The sequence below is a fragment of the Phacochoerus africanus genome, chromosome 8 (assembly GCF_016906955.1).
Source record: "Phacochoerus africanus isolate WHEZ1 chromosome 8, ROS_Pafr_v1, whole genome shotgun sequence".
Taxonomy (NCBI): Eukaryota; Metazoa; Chordata; class Mammalia; order Artiodactyla; family Suidae; genus Phacochoerus; species Phacochoerus africanus.
In genome coordinates this window covers 85,505,671-85,521,568 of record NC_062551.1, presented here as the reverse complement: position 1 = coordinate 85,521,568, position 15,898 = coordinate 85,505,671, and the positions used below count along the sequence as shown (strand labels likewise).

The window sequence follows — 15,898 nt, the reverse complement described above, 5'->3', positions numbered from 1 at the left end:
GGCCAGGACCAAGCAGAGCCAAGAATTCAACCCAGCTCAGTCAGACCCTAAGCCCTTGTTCTTAAACACTGTGTTATACCTCCCAAGGTTACTGATTATTTCCATGAAAAAAAAAAAAAAAAAAGCAGTGAATTCAATAAAGACTTTAAAAAATACCTTTAGGGGTTTCATGGGCCCTCTGAATTCTATTCAGGTACATATACCCTAAGATAAGAACCTCTGCTCTAAGTCTCTTGAGGCATCTAATACAACATAATATCTTTAAAATCTGAAGGAAAAAAGATAAGGCAATAATAATAGCTACCATTTAATGAGCACCTCTATGTATCTGGACACTGTGCTTAGTGCTTTATATTTATTATCTCATTTAGGTTTTTATCCAACAATGCAACACCCATCATTTCTATGAGAAAACTGAAGTTCCAAAGTTCTGAATAACTTGCCCAAAGAACTGGGAGGGCATTGAGCTCAAGCTGACTCTTCCTACGGCATCAGTTCCCACTAAAGTAAATACTGAATCAATCCTAGATCAAGAGTTTAAACTTACTGTTAAAACAAACACAGAACAAATCCCGGAGACATATTCACCTGTATGACTTATGCAGTTCCATGACCTTCTCTTCAAGTTCCTTGGTCTGATTTGGGGCCAGCTTAAAATCACTAACATAATCTGCACCATGGAGTTCTGGGTCGTAGTCTCCCAGCTCAGACTGGATGGTGTAAGAACCTAACAATGCTAAGGTTGCAAAGGAACAGGGCAGACGTCCTGTAACTATGTCCTGCCGAAGTTGAAGACATAAATAATACCTGTTGCCAAAAGAGAAAAGACGTTACCATGTTAGCAACAAAACAACCAAATACAGAGAGAGAAAAGAAAAAAAGGGGGAGAGGCAGGGAGGGAAAAAGAAAAAGAGTGATTTGATCAAGTAAATATGAGATGCTGTTAATAACTGTTCAATCTCGGTAGAGGGTATATGATTGTTCACTATAGTAGTATTTTTTTCCTTTCTATGTGTTTGAAAATTTGCCATATAAAAAGTTATAAGAAAACTGTTACTGTGTTGGAAAGCAATTTAGAAAGAAAAGAGGAAAAGTTGGGAAGTTTAAAAAGAGGTAAAGATTATTTGAGTAATTAAAAAAAAAAGAAAAAGAGGTAAAGAAACCAACACTCTGTTAAGAGTGCACTAAGTATTTATACATAAATGACCTCATCTAATCTTCACAAAGAAACTTGTGAAGTGGGTATTATCGCCAGATCACAGTGAGAAGGCAGCCTCAAAGGCTGAGCTTATTCAACATCAGATAGTAATAAAAGGCTGTCTGACCCTCATATTAGGCCTTTTCTTTTGTATCACACTGCTTTGCCAAATGTGTACATACTGCCTTTCATATACAAAGATGACATTACTGATATATTTTCACTAGGATATGAACATTTTTTTGGTATGTTTTTCCCCCAAGATGGGCTTAAACTGCATGAAGCCTTCCACACACTATCATCTTGTAAGACTGATTCCACTCCTGTGCTGAAGTGCAGGGAATTCTGATTGGCATTAAAACAGTTAAGTCCAACAAACCTAGTACCCCTAGGTATGTCAGACACTCAATATGTTATTCACATCCATGGCCCTGACCTCCTCAGCCATTGTTCTGAGTTAACCAATTCAGACTCTTACCAAACAGGAAAGCTGGGAGGTATGATGAAACTGAAAATTCCTGTGTTAACTAGAATCATATCTTTGCTTTGACCATAAGATGTTGAATAACATTTGCATCAGCAATTGTTTTTGCTGTCTATGATTATCAGAACATACAGGTTTTTTAAAAAGTCAGAGCAATGCCAATCAAGTCACAAGATTCTTAAATGCCTCTAAAATATAGGTAGTACTGCCTTTTGCCTTGTTGCAACTGAGACAGCAAGATGGGTCACCAGCAGCTCTATTGGAGCCATCCGAGAAAATTCAGTCAGGGTTCTCGCTCTTGCCACATCTGCCCAAACCAGCATGGTCTGATGTGGAAATATGGCCTCAATATGTGCCGCCAGTGCTTCCACCAGTACGTGAAGGATATTGGCTTCATTAAGTTGGACTAAGCTCCCTTGAATGGGTCATCCAGGACATCTACCTTATGCAGAAACAATGCTAGTTCTTTGTATGTAAAATAAACATTTAAACTCCCCCCCAAAAAATAAATAAAATAAAATATAGGTAGTACAGATTTGTGTTGAATATATAACAAATCTTAATGAAGAAAGATGAGTAAGTAGAAACTCTAAGAGACAAATATGACCTGTGAAAAAGGAATAACCAAGACAATTTTTTTAGGCAGAAATATGGCATCTTAACTTTAAGACTGTACTAAGGATAACTGGACAAAGAATAATATTTTTAATGGCATAGATATTTCACAGTATTAACAACCAGACTTTCAAGTGTGTTAGGCTAGTCTCTTATTTGAGAGAGATGAAAACTGAAACCCAGAGAATATATTATCTATCTGAAATCAGACAGTTGACAGTAAAATCAGAATCAGAAAGCAGTTTCTCAATAATCCACAGTTCTATTGAACAAATATTTGCCAAGTACCTACTATGTATAATGCTCCATATAATATGTATAGTAGTACTTTTTACTATGTACTGTTTTTACATTTTCTTTTTTTGCTAATATTTACATAGAATCTTATAAAGGCCACTTTCTTGAAAGGAATCAAGAAACTGTTTTTAAAGAGTATAAGATTTATCTCACCAACTAAGTGGGTTCAAGAATTACTGAGGAAGATTCAGTTCATGTATGTAATCATACCATTTAAAAGGGGAAAAGGAAGAAATAATAATACTGAGGCTTTCACTTTTTTTGACCCCTTAAGAGCGAGCATGGTGGGAGAGGAGGATTTAAAACAAACAAAAACCACAGAGCTATTTTGCTACTGCATTTGTGTCTTGTCTTTTGGAAGATGGTGTGGCTAAGTTTCCCTGTCCACAGTTAATTTCCCAGCCAGGCAAGTCACAGATATTTGTGGCTTTTAGGCTCACTCATTTGTAAGCCTGCCTTAAAGCGACAAGAAACTCTTAATCTTAGGTTTAATAGCCCATTGTATTTCTTCAATTCTGAATGGAGAAATTCCCAGAGCTGATCACAATGAGATTACTTATTACATATTTAACAATTAATAAATTATTTACCTTGTTATATCTTCTGTTAGCTGTGCTGGGTCAGGTGGATAAAACTTTACATTAAATGTGAAATTCCAAGGGACACCTGTAAAAATAAACACAAAAGAATTTTATGCTTATGCTCGAGTTTCTGGTTGTTAGAAATACCTAAAAATGTTCAAAAAGATTTTTTTCCCCCCTGAGGGCTTCTAATGCTTTCGTGCTTTGCAGATAAACACATTATTTTTCTTTAAAAAAGAAAACGAAGTTGTTTAGATACCCTAAAAGAGTATCTCTCTCTCTTTTTTTTTTTTTGTCTTTTTGCTATTTTTGGGGGCCACTCCCGTGGCATATGGAGGTTCCCAGGCTAGGGGTCTAATCGGAGCTGTAGCCACTGGCCTATGCCAGAGCCACAGCAACTCGGGATCCGAGCAGCGTCTGCAACCTACACCACAGCTCAAGGCAACGCCGGATCGTTAACCCACTGAGCAGGGGCAGGGATCGAACCCGCAACCTCATGGTTCCTAGTCGGATTCGTTAACCGCTGCGCCACGACGGGAACTCCGAGTATCTCATTTTTAACCTGATGTAATGTAATAGTTTTGTTTATAAAACTATATAAGCAGCAAGTTCCCATTGTGGCTCGGTGGGAAAGACCCCAACTAGCAGACCCTGACTAGTATCCACAAGGATATGGGTTTGATCCCTGGCCTTGCTCAGTAGGTTAAGGACGTGGAGTTGTTGTGAGCTGTGGTGTAGGTTGCAGACATGGCTCGGATTCCACGTTGCTATGTCTGTGGTGTAGGCCAGCACCTATAGCTCTGATTCAACCCCTAGCCTGGGAACTTCCACATGCAGTGCATGCAGCCCTAAAATGCAAAAAGCAAATAAACAAATAAAAAACTATATAAGCAAAACAACATGAAGGAAACCATCCTATAGGTCAACAGGTTTGTAGAAATGGTTTTCAAGAATATAAAAGCTTTATTTAGGGACTATAAAATGAGAATTCCCTAAAAAAAAAAAAATGGTTTTCAAAATGCGATCTATATACCACTCTGGGTCCTCAAAGGTCATTCGAGTGATCCACGGATGTTTTCTTTTGGTGTTGGCATTATTTATTTGTGATATCTCTCAACATTATCTTTAATAAACAAAAGCACTCTTCCCATTAATATGGGTGAGATTAAGAGATTTTAGAAATAAGAAGAGTATATGGCTCTTAGACACTCTAATAAAAAATATTTTAGGTAGCAAAACACAATACTTCAATCCTAAGACTCATACAAGTGTTTCATATTTTTTATCTACAATGAAAATCAGACATTACAAGTAAAAGTGGAGAATGCATTTCAATTTTTCCAGCTAAATGATATCCCTTCAGAGTTTTTCTGACATGACTGCTGACTGCCCAAAGAGTAGAGCCTGATCTCAGTCAGAAATAAGTATGATTGGTTATGAGGCTAGGAGCTGCATTTTATTCAGTTCTTATTGCAGGCCAGGCACTAGGCTGGGACCCTTATATACAATAACTCATTTAATCCTCACAGAAACCCAAGGAGGTAGGCACTACTAGCAGTTCATTTTATTTATGAAGAAGCAGAGGCTTAAGAAAACATATAGCTAATAAATTCAGGGTCTCTGACTCCAAATCCCATGCTTTTTATCACTGGACTCTACTACCCCACCATGAGTACCTGTGTTTCAAACATTGTTCTGTTTTGCATACACAGTATTTTGCCTCCAAATACCTTTTTTTTTTTTTTGTCTTTTTAGGGCCACACCCACGGCATACAGAAGTTCCCAGGCTAGGGATCGAATCAGAACTACTGCTGTCGGCCTACACCACAACCACAGCAGTGCCAGATCCTTTAAACCCACGGAGTAAGGCCAGGGATTGAACTGTGTCCTCTTGGATGCTAGTTGGATTATTCCCACTGCACTATAATGGGAACTCCCTCCAAATATCTTTTTTATTGCTATTGGCTGGCGATGACAATATGCAATTTAAATTTGAAGTAATTTGAATATCTTAATGCATATGCAGATTTAAGTATGTTAAAATATTTAATATAGGAGTTTCTTGGAAATGGTTGATATTTTCCGTCAAAATTTGGACTGGAAGGCAAATTCCAGACCATATAACAAACTTGCCTCAAATTTAGTCAATCCTAATGTCTGCTATCAACTCACTTCTAATGTTTCATAGCCCAAAAATTTTAAATGGAACTTAGATCAGAAAGTCGACCCTATAATTGTTTCTCATAAAAGGGGGAAGGAGTACCTACAATTCAAACACTGTAACATGCCATCTGTTGTTTCGCTTTCTGATATGATAAAAATCACATCAATCTACTCATTGTTAACTCATAATTCCTATATAGACATTTTAAAAAGGTGACTTCTAGGCTACCAACAAAAATGAATTGGGTGGAGTTCCCATCGTCACTCAGCCGAAATGAATCTGACTAGTATCCATGAGGACGCAGGTTCAATCCTGGCCTCGCTCAGTGGGTTAATGATTTGGTGTTGCTGTGAGCTGTGGTGTAGTTTGCAGATGCAGCTTGGATCCTGAGCTGCTGTTGCTGTGGTGTAGGCCAGTGGCTACAGCTTCAGTTCAACCCCTAGCCTGGGAACCTCCAAATGCCACAAGTGTGGCCCCAAAAAGACAAAAAAAAAAAAAAAAAGGCATTGCTGGAGCTCCCATTGTGGCTCAGTGGTAACGAACCCAACTAGTATACATGAGGACTCGGTTCAATCCCTGGCCTTGCTCAGTGGATTAAGGATCTGGTGTTGCCGTGAGCTCTGATGTAAGTCACAGACGTGGCTAGGATCTCACATTGCTATGGCTGTGGTGTAAGCCGGCAGCTATAACTCTGATTCGACCCCTAGCCTGGGAATTTCCATATGCTTCGGGTGAGGCCCTAAAAAGCAAAAAAAAAAAAAACTGTGTTGGCTACAGCAAATCAAGATGGGAAAAAAGCCAAAGGAATGTTTAATAAATATTAATTCAGCATTTAAGAACTTCAAACATAAATTTAGTTATGTCATAACATACATAAATGGCAATGTTTTAACTATAGGAGGAGTAACATTAAGGAAAGTAAATTAGCAATACTTTACAAAGTGTGATTTTTGTTTTCTTTTTGAGCTAATCAATATAAAAAGCTTGATACCCACAGATAGCGGGGAAAATAAGAACTTTCTTCTCTTGCTGATGTGAGTGTAAATCAGTACAACACCATGGAAAACAATTTGACAATACCTATCAAAACATAAAATGGATATACCCTTTCGCCTAGCAATTCCATTTCCATAAATGTATCTAAACATACACTTAAATGTGGTCAAATGATATAAGATACTGTGGAAATGTCTACAGACAATCTATATGTATTTATTTAGCAAGAAAAGATACATTACCACTATCTAGTGTTAAGTGAGGAAAAAAAAATCAAGGTAAAGAATAGTACATATAGAAAGCAACTGTGAAAGTTGGAGGTAGAAAAAAGTACATATTACAGGTATGCTTATAGGTGCAAAGCCTATCCCTGTAAGGATATATATAATAAACTAGGTATAGGAATTGGGAAATAAGGAAGGGGAACTCCTGGGGAGGGAAACTGAGCAGCGAGGGGAAAGTGGATTAAGAGAGATCTAATTTCACTACATATTCTTTTATACCACTCGAAATTTGTACTTTGTGTGTGTGTATATATATATGCTTTTTTTAAAAGGATAATATTTGTCTCATCCCACTAAAATGCAAATTCCTGAAGGCAAGAATTTTGTTTCATTTGGTGTGTATTCCTAACACCTAAAATAGTGCTTGGCATATCATGGATGCTAAGAAATATTGGCTGAGTGAATAAAAAAAATAAAGCCACTGGTTGCACAGCACTGCTGTGAAGGTCATATGAGAATGCCATAGCTCCAGAAAAAAAAAAAAAAAAAGGCTTTTTTTTTTTTAAAAAAAAAAGACCACGAGATGGAGTTCCTGTTGTGGCTCAGTGGGTTAAGAGCCCAATGTAGTGTCCAAGAGGATGCAGGTTTGATCCCTGGCCTCATTCAGTGAGTTAAAGATCTCCGGCATTGCCACAAGCTGCGGCGGAGGCCGACAGCTGCAACTCCGATTCGACCCCTAGCCTGGGAACTTTTTTTTTTACAGCAGATGTGGCTGTAAAAAAATAAGTAAATTAAAAAAAAAAAAAAAGAGAGAGACCACAAGAGAAGGATAACAGGTACTGCTGTATTAAAATTATTCACCTACCCATTAATCTGGACCTCTAATGACATTGTTACTAGACCTAATCAAATGAAAACACTTTTTAAAATGGTTGGCTTTTTACTGGAAACTAGGTCTAGTCACTTATGATGGAGCATGATAATGTGAGAAAAAAGAATGTATACATGTATGTGTGACTGGGTCACCATGCTGTACAGTAGAAAAAAATAATGATAAAAGGTAATCAAAAAATAAAATAAAATATTAAAAAATTAAATGGTTGGCTTTTTCCTCTTCATTTAACCCAAAACAAAGAAGTTTAACCGCATTAGAAATAACCATACGCAAACAGAAATGTCCCAATAACTCCTACTCTTCTCCTTTGTATAAAGACCCCTACTTTTGGTTCCTATTCATTTCCATGCAAGAGAAACAAGTTTGGGATACTGCTAAAGAAGATAGTTTAACTGCAAGCAAGCTCAGAGTTCAATGCAGTAGAGAAGCTAGAAAAGTTAATCACTTGGAATTCAAAAAACATTTATGCTTTATTTGAGCTTTAGTCATTGACCACTTCTAGAATATAACACATATATGGTTGACCCTTGAACAAGCCTGTGGTTAGGGCACAGACCCTCTGCATATATCGTACAATCCCTACACACACTGCTTCCCTATCTGCCTCTCTATCCACAGATTCAACCAACTGTGCATCCTATAGTATCACCTGCACGTAAGTGGACCCACCCCACCCTCATATTACTAAGGGTCAACTGTAATTAGTAAACCCTACAGAGAATGTTTAGGGGAAAAAAAGGAGGCTGGAAAATCTCTAATATTTTTTAACATTAAAATTTCTGCCTTCTACCTCAGCAATACCCCAATGACATTCCTGACAAAAGTAAGTAAGTACATAAGCTGAAGATTCATGCACGGTGAGGAAACACCAGACAAACTCGTCCGTCTACAAAATAATGGGTCTGGATTCTGCAAAACTATCAATGTTATTAAATACTTCAAAGACCAAGGAACGGTTCCAGATTAAAGAAAACTAAAGCAACGTGATAATAATGCGAAGTATCACCTTGCACTTTCTTTTGCTATAAAGATAAGGCTTATAGTTTATAGTATTGTTTCGATGCTTATTTCCAGCTTTTAGTAACTGTATTATGGTTGTGTTAGAAAATTCCTAGTTTTTAGGATATGCAAACTGAAGTATTTAGGGGTAGAAGGACATCATGACTGCAACTTATCCTTCTTTTTAAAACTGAGATAAAATTCATATAATTTTAACCATTTTAAAGTATATAATCCAGTACACTTAATGGTATAATTCAGCGGCTTTTAGTACATTCACAATATTGTATAACCATTACCTCTATCTAGTTTCAAACATTTTCATCACCCACAAAGGAGACTCTGAATCCATTAAGCTCCCTTGCCACCTTCCTCCTAGCCCCTGGCAACCTCTAGTCTGCTTTCTGTCTCTATGGGTCTGTATTTCACACAAATGGAATCATACACATGTGCCCTTTTATGTCTGGCTCCTTTCACTTAGCATGACGTTTGAGGTTCATCAATGCTGTAGCATGTATCTGTACTTCATTCCATTGTATGGATATACACAGTTTGTTTACCCATTATCCACTGATGGACATTTGGATTCTTTTCCCCTTCAGGCTACTGTGAATGGCGCTGCTATGTTATAACTTCCTATTAAATGGTTCAGAAAAAAGGCTTTGTGTGTGTGTGTGTGTGTGTGTGTGTCTGTGTCTGTGTGTGTGTAGATAAAGAGAAAAAAAAAGACAAAACAAATGTAGTAAAATATTAACATTTGAGGAATCTGGGTGAAGAGTATCCAGGAATTCTTTGTACCATTCTTTCAACTTGTAAGTTTGAAATTACGTCCAAAATTTTTTTAAATTAGTAACTGGAAAAAATTCCTGCCTTCTGAGTACACAGAAAATTAGCAATTATTCCATACACTAGTGGTGGGGATATAAACTATTATAATCAATTTAAATTACAATCAACTTAAAGGCTATATCTGGTAAAACTAAAAATAAACATACTCTAATCTAGCAATTCCACATTCAGGTATGTAGCCTAAATCAGTGGATTTTTTTTTTTTTAACTATGGAGCATGATCCATTGTGAAATAAATCAGTTTCATGGGTCAAAATCAGCATTTAAAAAATGAAATAGAATACAAAAGAAAAAAGTCAGAGGATATCATTCATAGGAAAGAATAAAAACTGTTTTGTGAAATTTACTTTTCAACTGAGATGTACTCCAAAATCATGTTGTATAAGAAAAGCTAGTCTCGGGAGTTTCCATCATGGCGCAGCGGAAATGAATCCAACTAGGAGCCTTGAGGTTGCAGGTTTGATCCCCAGCCTCACTCAGTTAAGGATCTGGCGTTGCCGTGAGCTGTGGTGTAGGTCACAGACACGGCTAGGATCTGGCATTGCTGTGGCTCTGATGCAGGCTGGCAGCTACAGCTCCGATTAGACCCCCTGGCCTGAGAACCTCCATGTGCCTCGGGTGCGGCCCTAAAAAAAAAAGAAAAAAAGGAAAAGCTAGTCCCAAATGATTAGCTGTTATATAATTCAATTTATATCATGTTCAAAAAGGTAAAACATAAAGTTTTTAGGTATACATTAGGTAATTTAAAACATTTTAAAAATAAAATGGAATCGTTAACACAAAATTCAGTACAGTGGTGACCTCTGCAGAGGAAGGTGAAGAGGATGCATTTAGAAGAGGCAAAACCTGGACTATAGCATTTCTTAAACATAATTTGTGTTTTTTTATATGTCAGTATTTTTTAGGAGATATATGAAAGGTATGGATATAGGCATGGATATATAGAAGGAAAAATATAAAACCATGGACTGAATCAGCCCAAATTCAAGAAAACAGATTTCTATGGACAGGGAAAGAAGGGGATACAACTAAGAGGAAAACAAAACCAAAGAAATAAACCGTACCTATACTGTTCTATTTTATTTTTATTTATTTATTGCTCTCTCGCTCGCTCTCTCTTCTTTTTTTTTTTTTTTTTTTTTTAGGGCTGCACCCGCGGTATATGGAAGTTCCCAGGCTAGGGGTCCAATCCGAGCTACAGCTGCCAGCCTATGCCACAGCCACAGCAAGAATCAGATCCAAACCACGTCTGTGACCTACACCACAGCTCAAGGCAACGCCGGATCCACAACCCACTAAGCGAGGCCAGGGATCTAACCTGCATTCCCATGGATATCAGTCAGATTTGTTTCCACTGTGTTACAGCAGAAACTCCCAATGAAAGATAGTTAAAAAAAACACAAAGTCGGAGTTCCCGTCGTGGCGCAGTGGTTAACGAATCCGACTAGGAACCATGAGGTTGAGGGTTCGGTCCCTGCCCTTACTCAGTGGGTTAACGATCCCGCGTTGCCGTGAGCTGTGGTGTAGGTTGCAGACGCGGCTGGGATCCCGCGTTGCTGTGGCTCTGGCGTAGGCCGGTGGCTACAGCTCCGATTCAACCCCTAGCCTGGAAACCTCCATATGCCGCGGGAGCAGCCCAAGAAATAGCAACAACAACAAAAAAAGACAAAAAAAAAACACAAAGTCTTTGCAATAGAGAAATGTTGACCTTCTCTTTGGCGCAATGAAGTGTTTACATTTTGATTCTCTATTAAAGTTTGTGTTACAGGCACGGTTTTTCTTTCCCATGTTAAGAGTTTTTATTTTGTAATTTTTTAAAAAGACACTTAGGTTATTTTTCTTAGCAAGACTTTTTTTTTTTTTAAATAGCCTGAAAGATAATCTACTAGGTATTCTTCTCCACACATCATAAACTCTGTTTTAACTTTTCTTCCTAGAGTCTTCTTATACAATCATTTATGCTTGAGTAATATTGAATATTAACAGTATTTTCATAGAAAGGGGCTTAGAATCATGTTTTTTCTTGTCATGTCTCAAATATTCTGAATATTTTTTTCTCTGACTTGCATTTTAAAACAAGACTTTATAGGCAGGGGGCAAATACAGAGAGTTGCCAGTCCAAAGGAGTATTGTGCTTCTCTATTTTAATGTAAATAAATAGGGACTAAAGGAAAACATTTCACCATAACACAACTGTTTTCTCTTAAGAAATAAATGGAAAATAAAATCTGTTTTCAGGTAACACATTTAAAACTTACTAATCATGATGAATAACATCTTTTGCAGTTCCTACAAGTTTCCTCAAAAATAAACTAAACATCTAGTCATAAATAGGGGTGGGGAGGGGGGGTCCCTATCCTTTAGTCTATTGGGCCTGGGGCTACAAAATACTCATCTACGCTTTTTTTTCAAGCTAGAAGACTCTATCCCAGGACACCAGTCTGGGGAGGGAACTAAGAGAAAGCCACAATGTCAGAAAGGCCACTGGCAAGAAATTTCAATTCTTTTCTTTTTTTTCCTTCCATAGTTCCTTATATATTTCAGATTGGAGGAAGACTATTGAAAAGGGACAATAAAAAAGAACTGCAGAGAGGGAAACCCGGAGAAGGTTAGAACTCAACAGTCCAGAACAATTTAAATGGAACAGGATCAGGCAGCAAACTCCCAATTGTATACTACCACAGTATCAGTCACTACCATTTGGAGAACTGACTCCCATATCCTTTCTCTCCTATTCTTTGTTCTTTCCACCCTCTGTTTCTCTCAGTCATTCCTATCTTTCTCCACTTTGCCTAGTTGAAAAAAAAAAAGAAATCAAGATCTGGCCTACATCTCAATGGTGTCTACCTCTACTGTATCCTTCTATTATAGAATCGCCACATTCCAAAGGAAGGCTTTATCTCAATTTCAAAGCCATCTGCCATAGTCAGGATTCTAAAGTGACTCACAGCCAGAAAATGGTTGGAAATCTTCCGACCTACTAAAAGAAAGAAAGAGCTATAAAAAGGGCTATATTCACTTACCACGAACCTGCTTTTTTATTTCTTTGGCAGAATCCAGCCATGTCTGTAAAAAGAAGAAAAGGCATTCACACAGAGCTCCAAAATACACCAGCCACAGAGAACCAGAAGTAGAGTTACTGACCACCTCCAATAGTCCTTCTAGGTCAACATACATTGCCAACATTCTTTGCATTAATTTCACATAGGATAGTGTTTTTAACAGAGAAACAGGGGGCCAGACAGCTGGGCTTGAATTCTAGCTCTACTACTTCCTAGCTGAGTGACTTTGGGCATCTCTGTACTTCAGTTTCCTCATCTATAAATGAAAAAAAGTGAGATATGAGTAGTAGTGCCTATCTTAGAGTTATTGTGGAGATTAAGATAGTTAATACATGTAAAGCTCTTAGTAAACAAGAAATGCCAAATAAGCACCTGTTATTTTCATTATTCTGTAAAGACTAACAGAGATCTATAACCAGAATTATGGGCATGACCTAGATCTTATTTTTCCCTCCAATTCTGACCTCCAGTTTCATCCAAGTTTTCTATGTCAGCACAGCACTAGGAACATGGTTCATGCTCAGTTAACGTTTACTGAATGAATAACTATTTTGTTTTCCCTGACTATGCTTGCTCACACTAATTTCTTCCTTCACCATTCTCCAACCTCAAAGTCTGCACAGCATGAGGGCAGGGTTCCTCAAACCACAGTGGACCATGTTTTAAAAAACAAACAAACAAACAAACAAAAAGGAGTTCCTGTAGTGGTGCAGCAGAAAAGAATCCGACTGGAACATTAGGTTGCAGTTTCAATCCCTGGCCTTGCTCAGTGGGTTAAGGATTCAGGGTTGCCCTGAGCTGTGGTGTAGGTCGCAGATGCAGCTCGGATCTGACATTGCTATGGCAGTGGCGCAGGCTGACAGCGGTAGCTCTGATTCTACCCCTAGCCTGGGAAACTCCATATGCTGCAGGTGCATAAAAAAGAAAAAAAAAAAAAGAGCCTCACCGTTAACATCTTTCATAGGTTCCTTGAGAAATGTTTAAAGACAGAATTTTTTTCGTTTGTTTTTAAATTTATTTTTTCTTTCTTTTCTTTTCTTTTTTTTTTATCACTGAAGTGTGCTAATTCTAGTGCTTTTACTTCACTTACACGTTCTTTTTTTAAAAATTTTATGGTATTTTTAAATTTATGTTTATTTTGTTTTTTCTTTTATTCCTTCCTTTTTTAGTTTTAATTCTTTTTTAAATTTGTTCTTTGTTGTTGGTTTTTATTTTAAAAGACAGTTATTTCTAAATTGAATTGTCTAAAGATTTTTGACATAAGATATATACAGAAAAGTACATAAAACATATGGATGGATCAATAAGTTATCAAAGTGAACATATATTATTTCCAGCAATCCCAGAAGCCCCTCTCATGCCTCCTCCCAACCCCTTCCCATTCCCTTTTCCAAAAAGTTTAGAATTGAATTTCAATTGTATTTAGAAAAGAGGAGTGAGGTGTCCCCTCCTCATCCTATACCAACAAGGGCAAAGTCCAAGGTGACCATCCCATTTATACAGGTGCCCATGAGAAGGTGGCACAACTGGAACTCTTGGTGCTGGCAGGAGTGCAAATTGGTAACACCACTTTGGAAAACTGATAGTAACTCATAAAGCTGAGCATATAGGTGTGTCATATACAATCCAGCAATTCCGCTTCTAGGAATACAGCCAACAGAAATGAATATGACATGATATGCACTAAAAGACATATAAGAATGTTCCCAGGGCAGCGTTTGTAAAAGCCACAAACTGTAATAAGCCAAATGTCCCTCAACGGTAGATTGCATAAATAAAGTGTGGTATAGTCAAACAGTGAACTATCATACAGCAGTGACAGTGAATGAACTACTGCTCCACCCCACAACCTGGATGAAACTCAAAAACATCATACTGAACAAAACGAAAGAGGCCAGACCTAAGAGAACATACTGTATGGCTAGGTAAAGTTTAAAAATAGGCAAAAGAAATTGATGGTGTGGATGTTAGGAAGACATCTGTTACTTCTGACAGGGGCTGGGGGTGACGATTGTTAGGGGCTTGGCATAGTGACTGGAAGGCGGCACAAAGGGCATCCTGGAGCCTCCAAAAAAAAAATCCTTGATTCAAGCATGAATAACTAATTCCAAATAGGTATAAAATCTGGGAAGCAGCTATTTAACTCATATAACTTTGCTTCATGGTGGTAATAAATCTCTCACAAGACCATAGAAGTTTACTTCTGATTGCTTTTCCTCTTCTCTTGCCACACATTGCGGCAACAGGCCTATTGCCACGCAGTCTGTAGGGAAAGAGCAAGCCATTCCCTGTGAGGAAAAAGCCAATTCAATTACCTTTCCTTCCCACTAAAGGTACCCCACTGTCTATAAACAAAACATACAGATCCAGAAGCTCTTAAGCAGAGAAGTTACATGCACAAGGGACAAATCTTCACATATACAAAAGAAATACCCGAGAGGGGATGGGAAGAGGATGAAATATTTATCTCTCCTTGTATTATGGTTCCACAATATGAGGAACTAATTCTGTAAGCAGGAAACAAAAACCAAGAAACAAAGATAAAATGTAAAAGATCTTACAGGAATAAAAAGCTGAAGGAGAAATTACTTAGGAAGGGACATCAGGCAAGGAATGAACTGACTGTGTAAATTAGAGTAAGTCACTGCCTTCAAGTTTTCTCATCTGTAAAATGAAGGGGGTAACCCGCACAAGGCTTACAGCTCTAGAATGCTTTGTGTTTACAGAAAACTTAGGTAAGTGACTAACAAAGATTAATTGCTCGGAGTTCCCGTTGTGGCTCAGTGGTTAACGAATCCAACTAGGAACCATGAGGTTATGGGTTCGATCCCTGCCTTTGCTCAAGGGGTGAAGGATCTGGCGTTGCTGTGAGCTGTGGTGTAGGTCACAGATGCAGCTCAGATCTGGCATTGCTGTGGCTGTGGCATAGGCTGGCAGCTGCAGCTCTGACTGGACCCTTGGCCTGGGAACTTCCATATGCTATGGGTACAAAAACAAAAAAAGAATATAAACATGGGCCCAGAACAATGGGTCACAGTCAAACCACACCAAGATGCATCACTGACAATCTCAGAACAGGGAAGGAAGGAAGGGAGGGAGGGGGAAGAATTCTACTAACTTAGTTCTACAAAGGATCAGGAATCAGAATAGCTCTGACCTTCTCGATAGCCAATATTAAAAACAGTAAGACAAAAATAAACAAATAAATAGTTAAAAAAATAAAAACTCTAAGACAATGGAGCAATGTTTCCAAAATTATGAAGGCAAATAATTTCAAGCCTAAAATTCTATACCCAACCAAACTGACAACCAAATATGACAATAATATCAAGATATTTTTCACACGTGTAATGTCTCAAAAAGATTACATCCCCAAACTTAATTTCTCATGAATGCGCTATCAAAACACAAGGAAATGCTAGGATAAAGGAAACTAAAGAAACATCACAAGAGAGAAGTAAAGCACATCCCCAGAATGATGATGATGTACAAACACAGAGCAACTCATCCAGACTGGAGAAGTATGACTCAAAG

The 15,898-nt window shown here is 37.9% G+C and overlaps 2 protein-coding genes across 17 annotated transcripts in view; one reads left to right on the top strand and one right to left on the bottom strand.

Moving 5' to 3' along the window:
* EPB41 (erythrocyte membrane protein band 4.1) overlaps positions 1-15,898 on the bottom strand; it is a 168,611-nt gene that overhangs the window by 86,395 nt on the left and 66,318 nt on the right. For all 16 annotated transcript variants that reach the window (XM_047792916.1, XM_047792919.1, XM_047792921.1 and 13 more), the window contains 3 exons: positions 12,326-12,368; positions 3,185-3,260; positions 589-807 (listed from right to left, as the gene is read on the bottom strand). In XM_047792916.1, coding sequence (XP_047648872.1) covers positions 589-807; positions 3,185-3,260; positions 12,326-12,368 — 338 coding nt within the window. The remainder of the gene's footprint in view (positions 1-588; positions 808-3,184; positions 3,261-12,325; positions 12,369-15,898) is intronic.
* Positions 1,922-2,112, top strand: LOC125134074 (40S ribosomal protein S29-like). Its single transcript, XM_047792933.1, has one exon. It carries the CDS (start codon positions 1,922-1,924, stop codon positions 2,090-2,092), a length of 171 nt encoding a protein of 56 aa, XP_047648889.1. The 3' UTR covers positions 2,093-2,112.

Bases quoted from the DNA above. Each gene is read 5' to 3' on its own strand.
- LOC125134074 (XM_047792933.1), top strand. From the start codon at position 1,922: ATGGGTCACCAGCAGCTCTATTGGAGCCATCCGAGAAAATTCAGTCAG.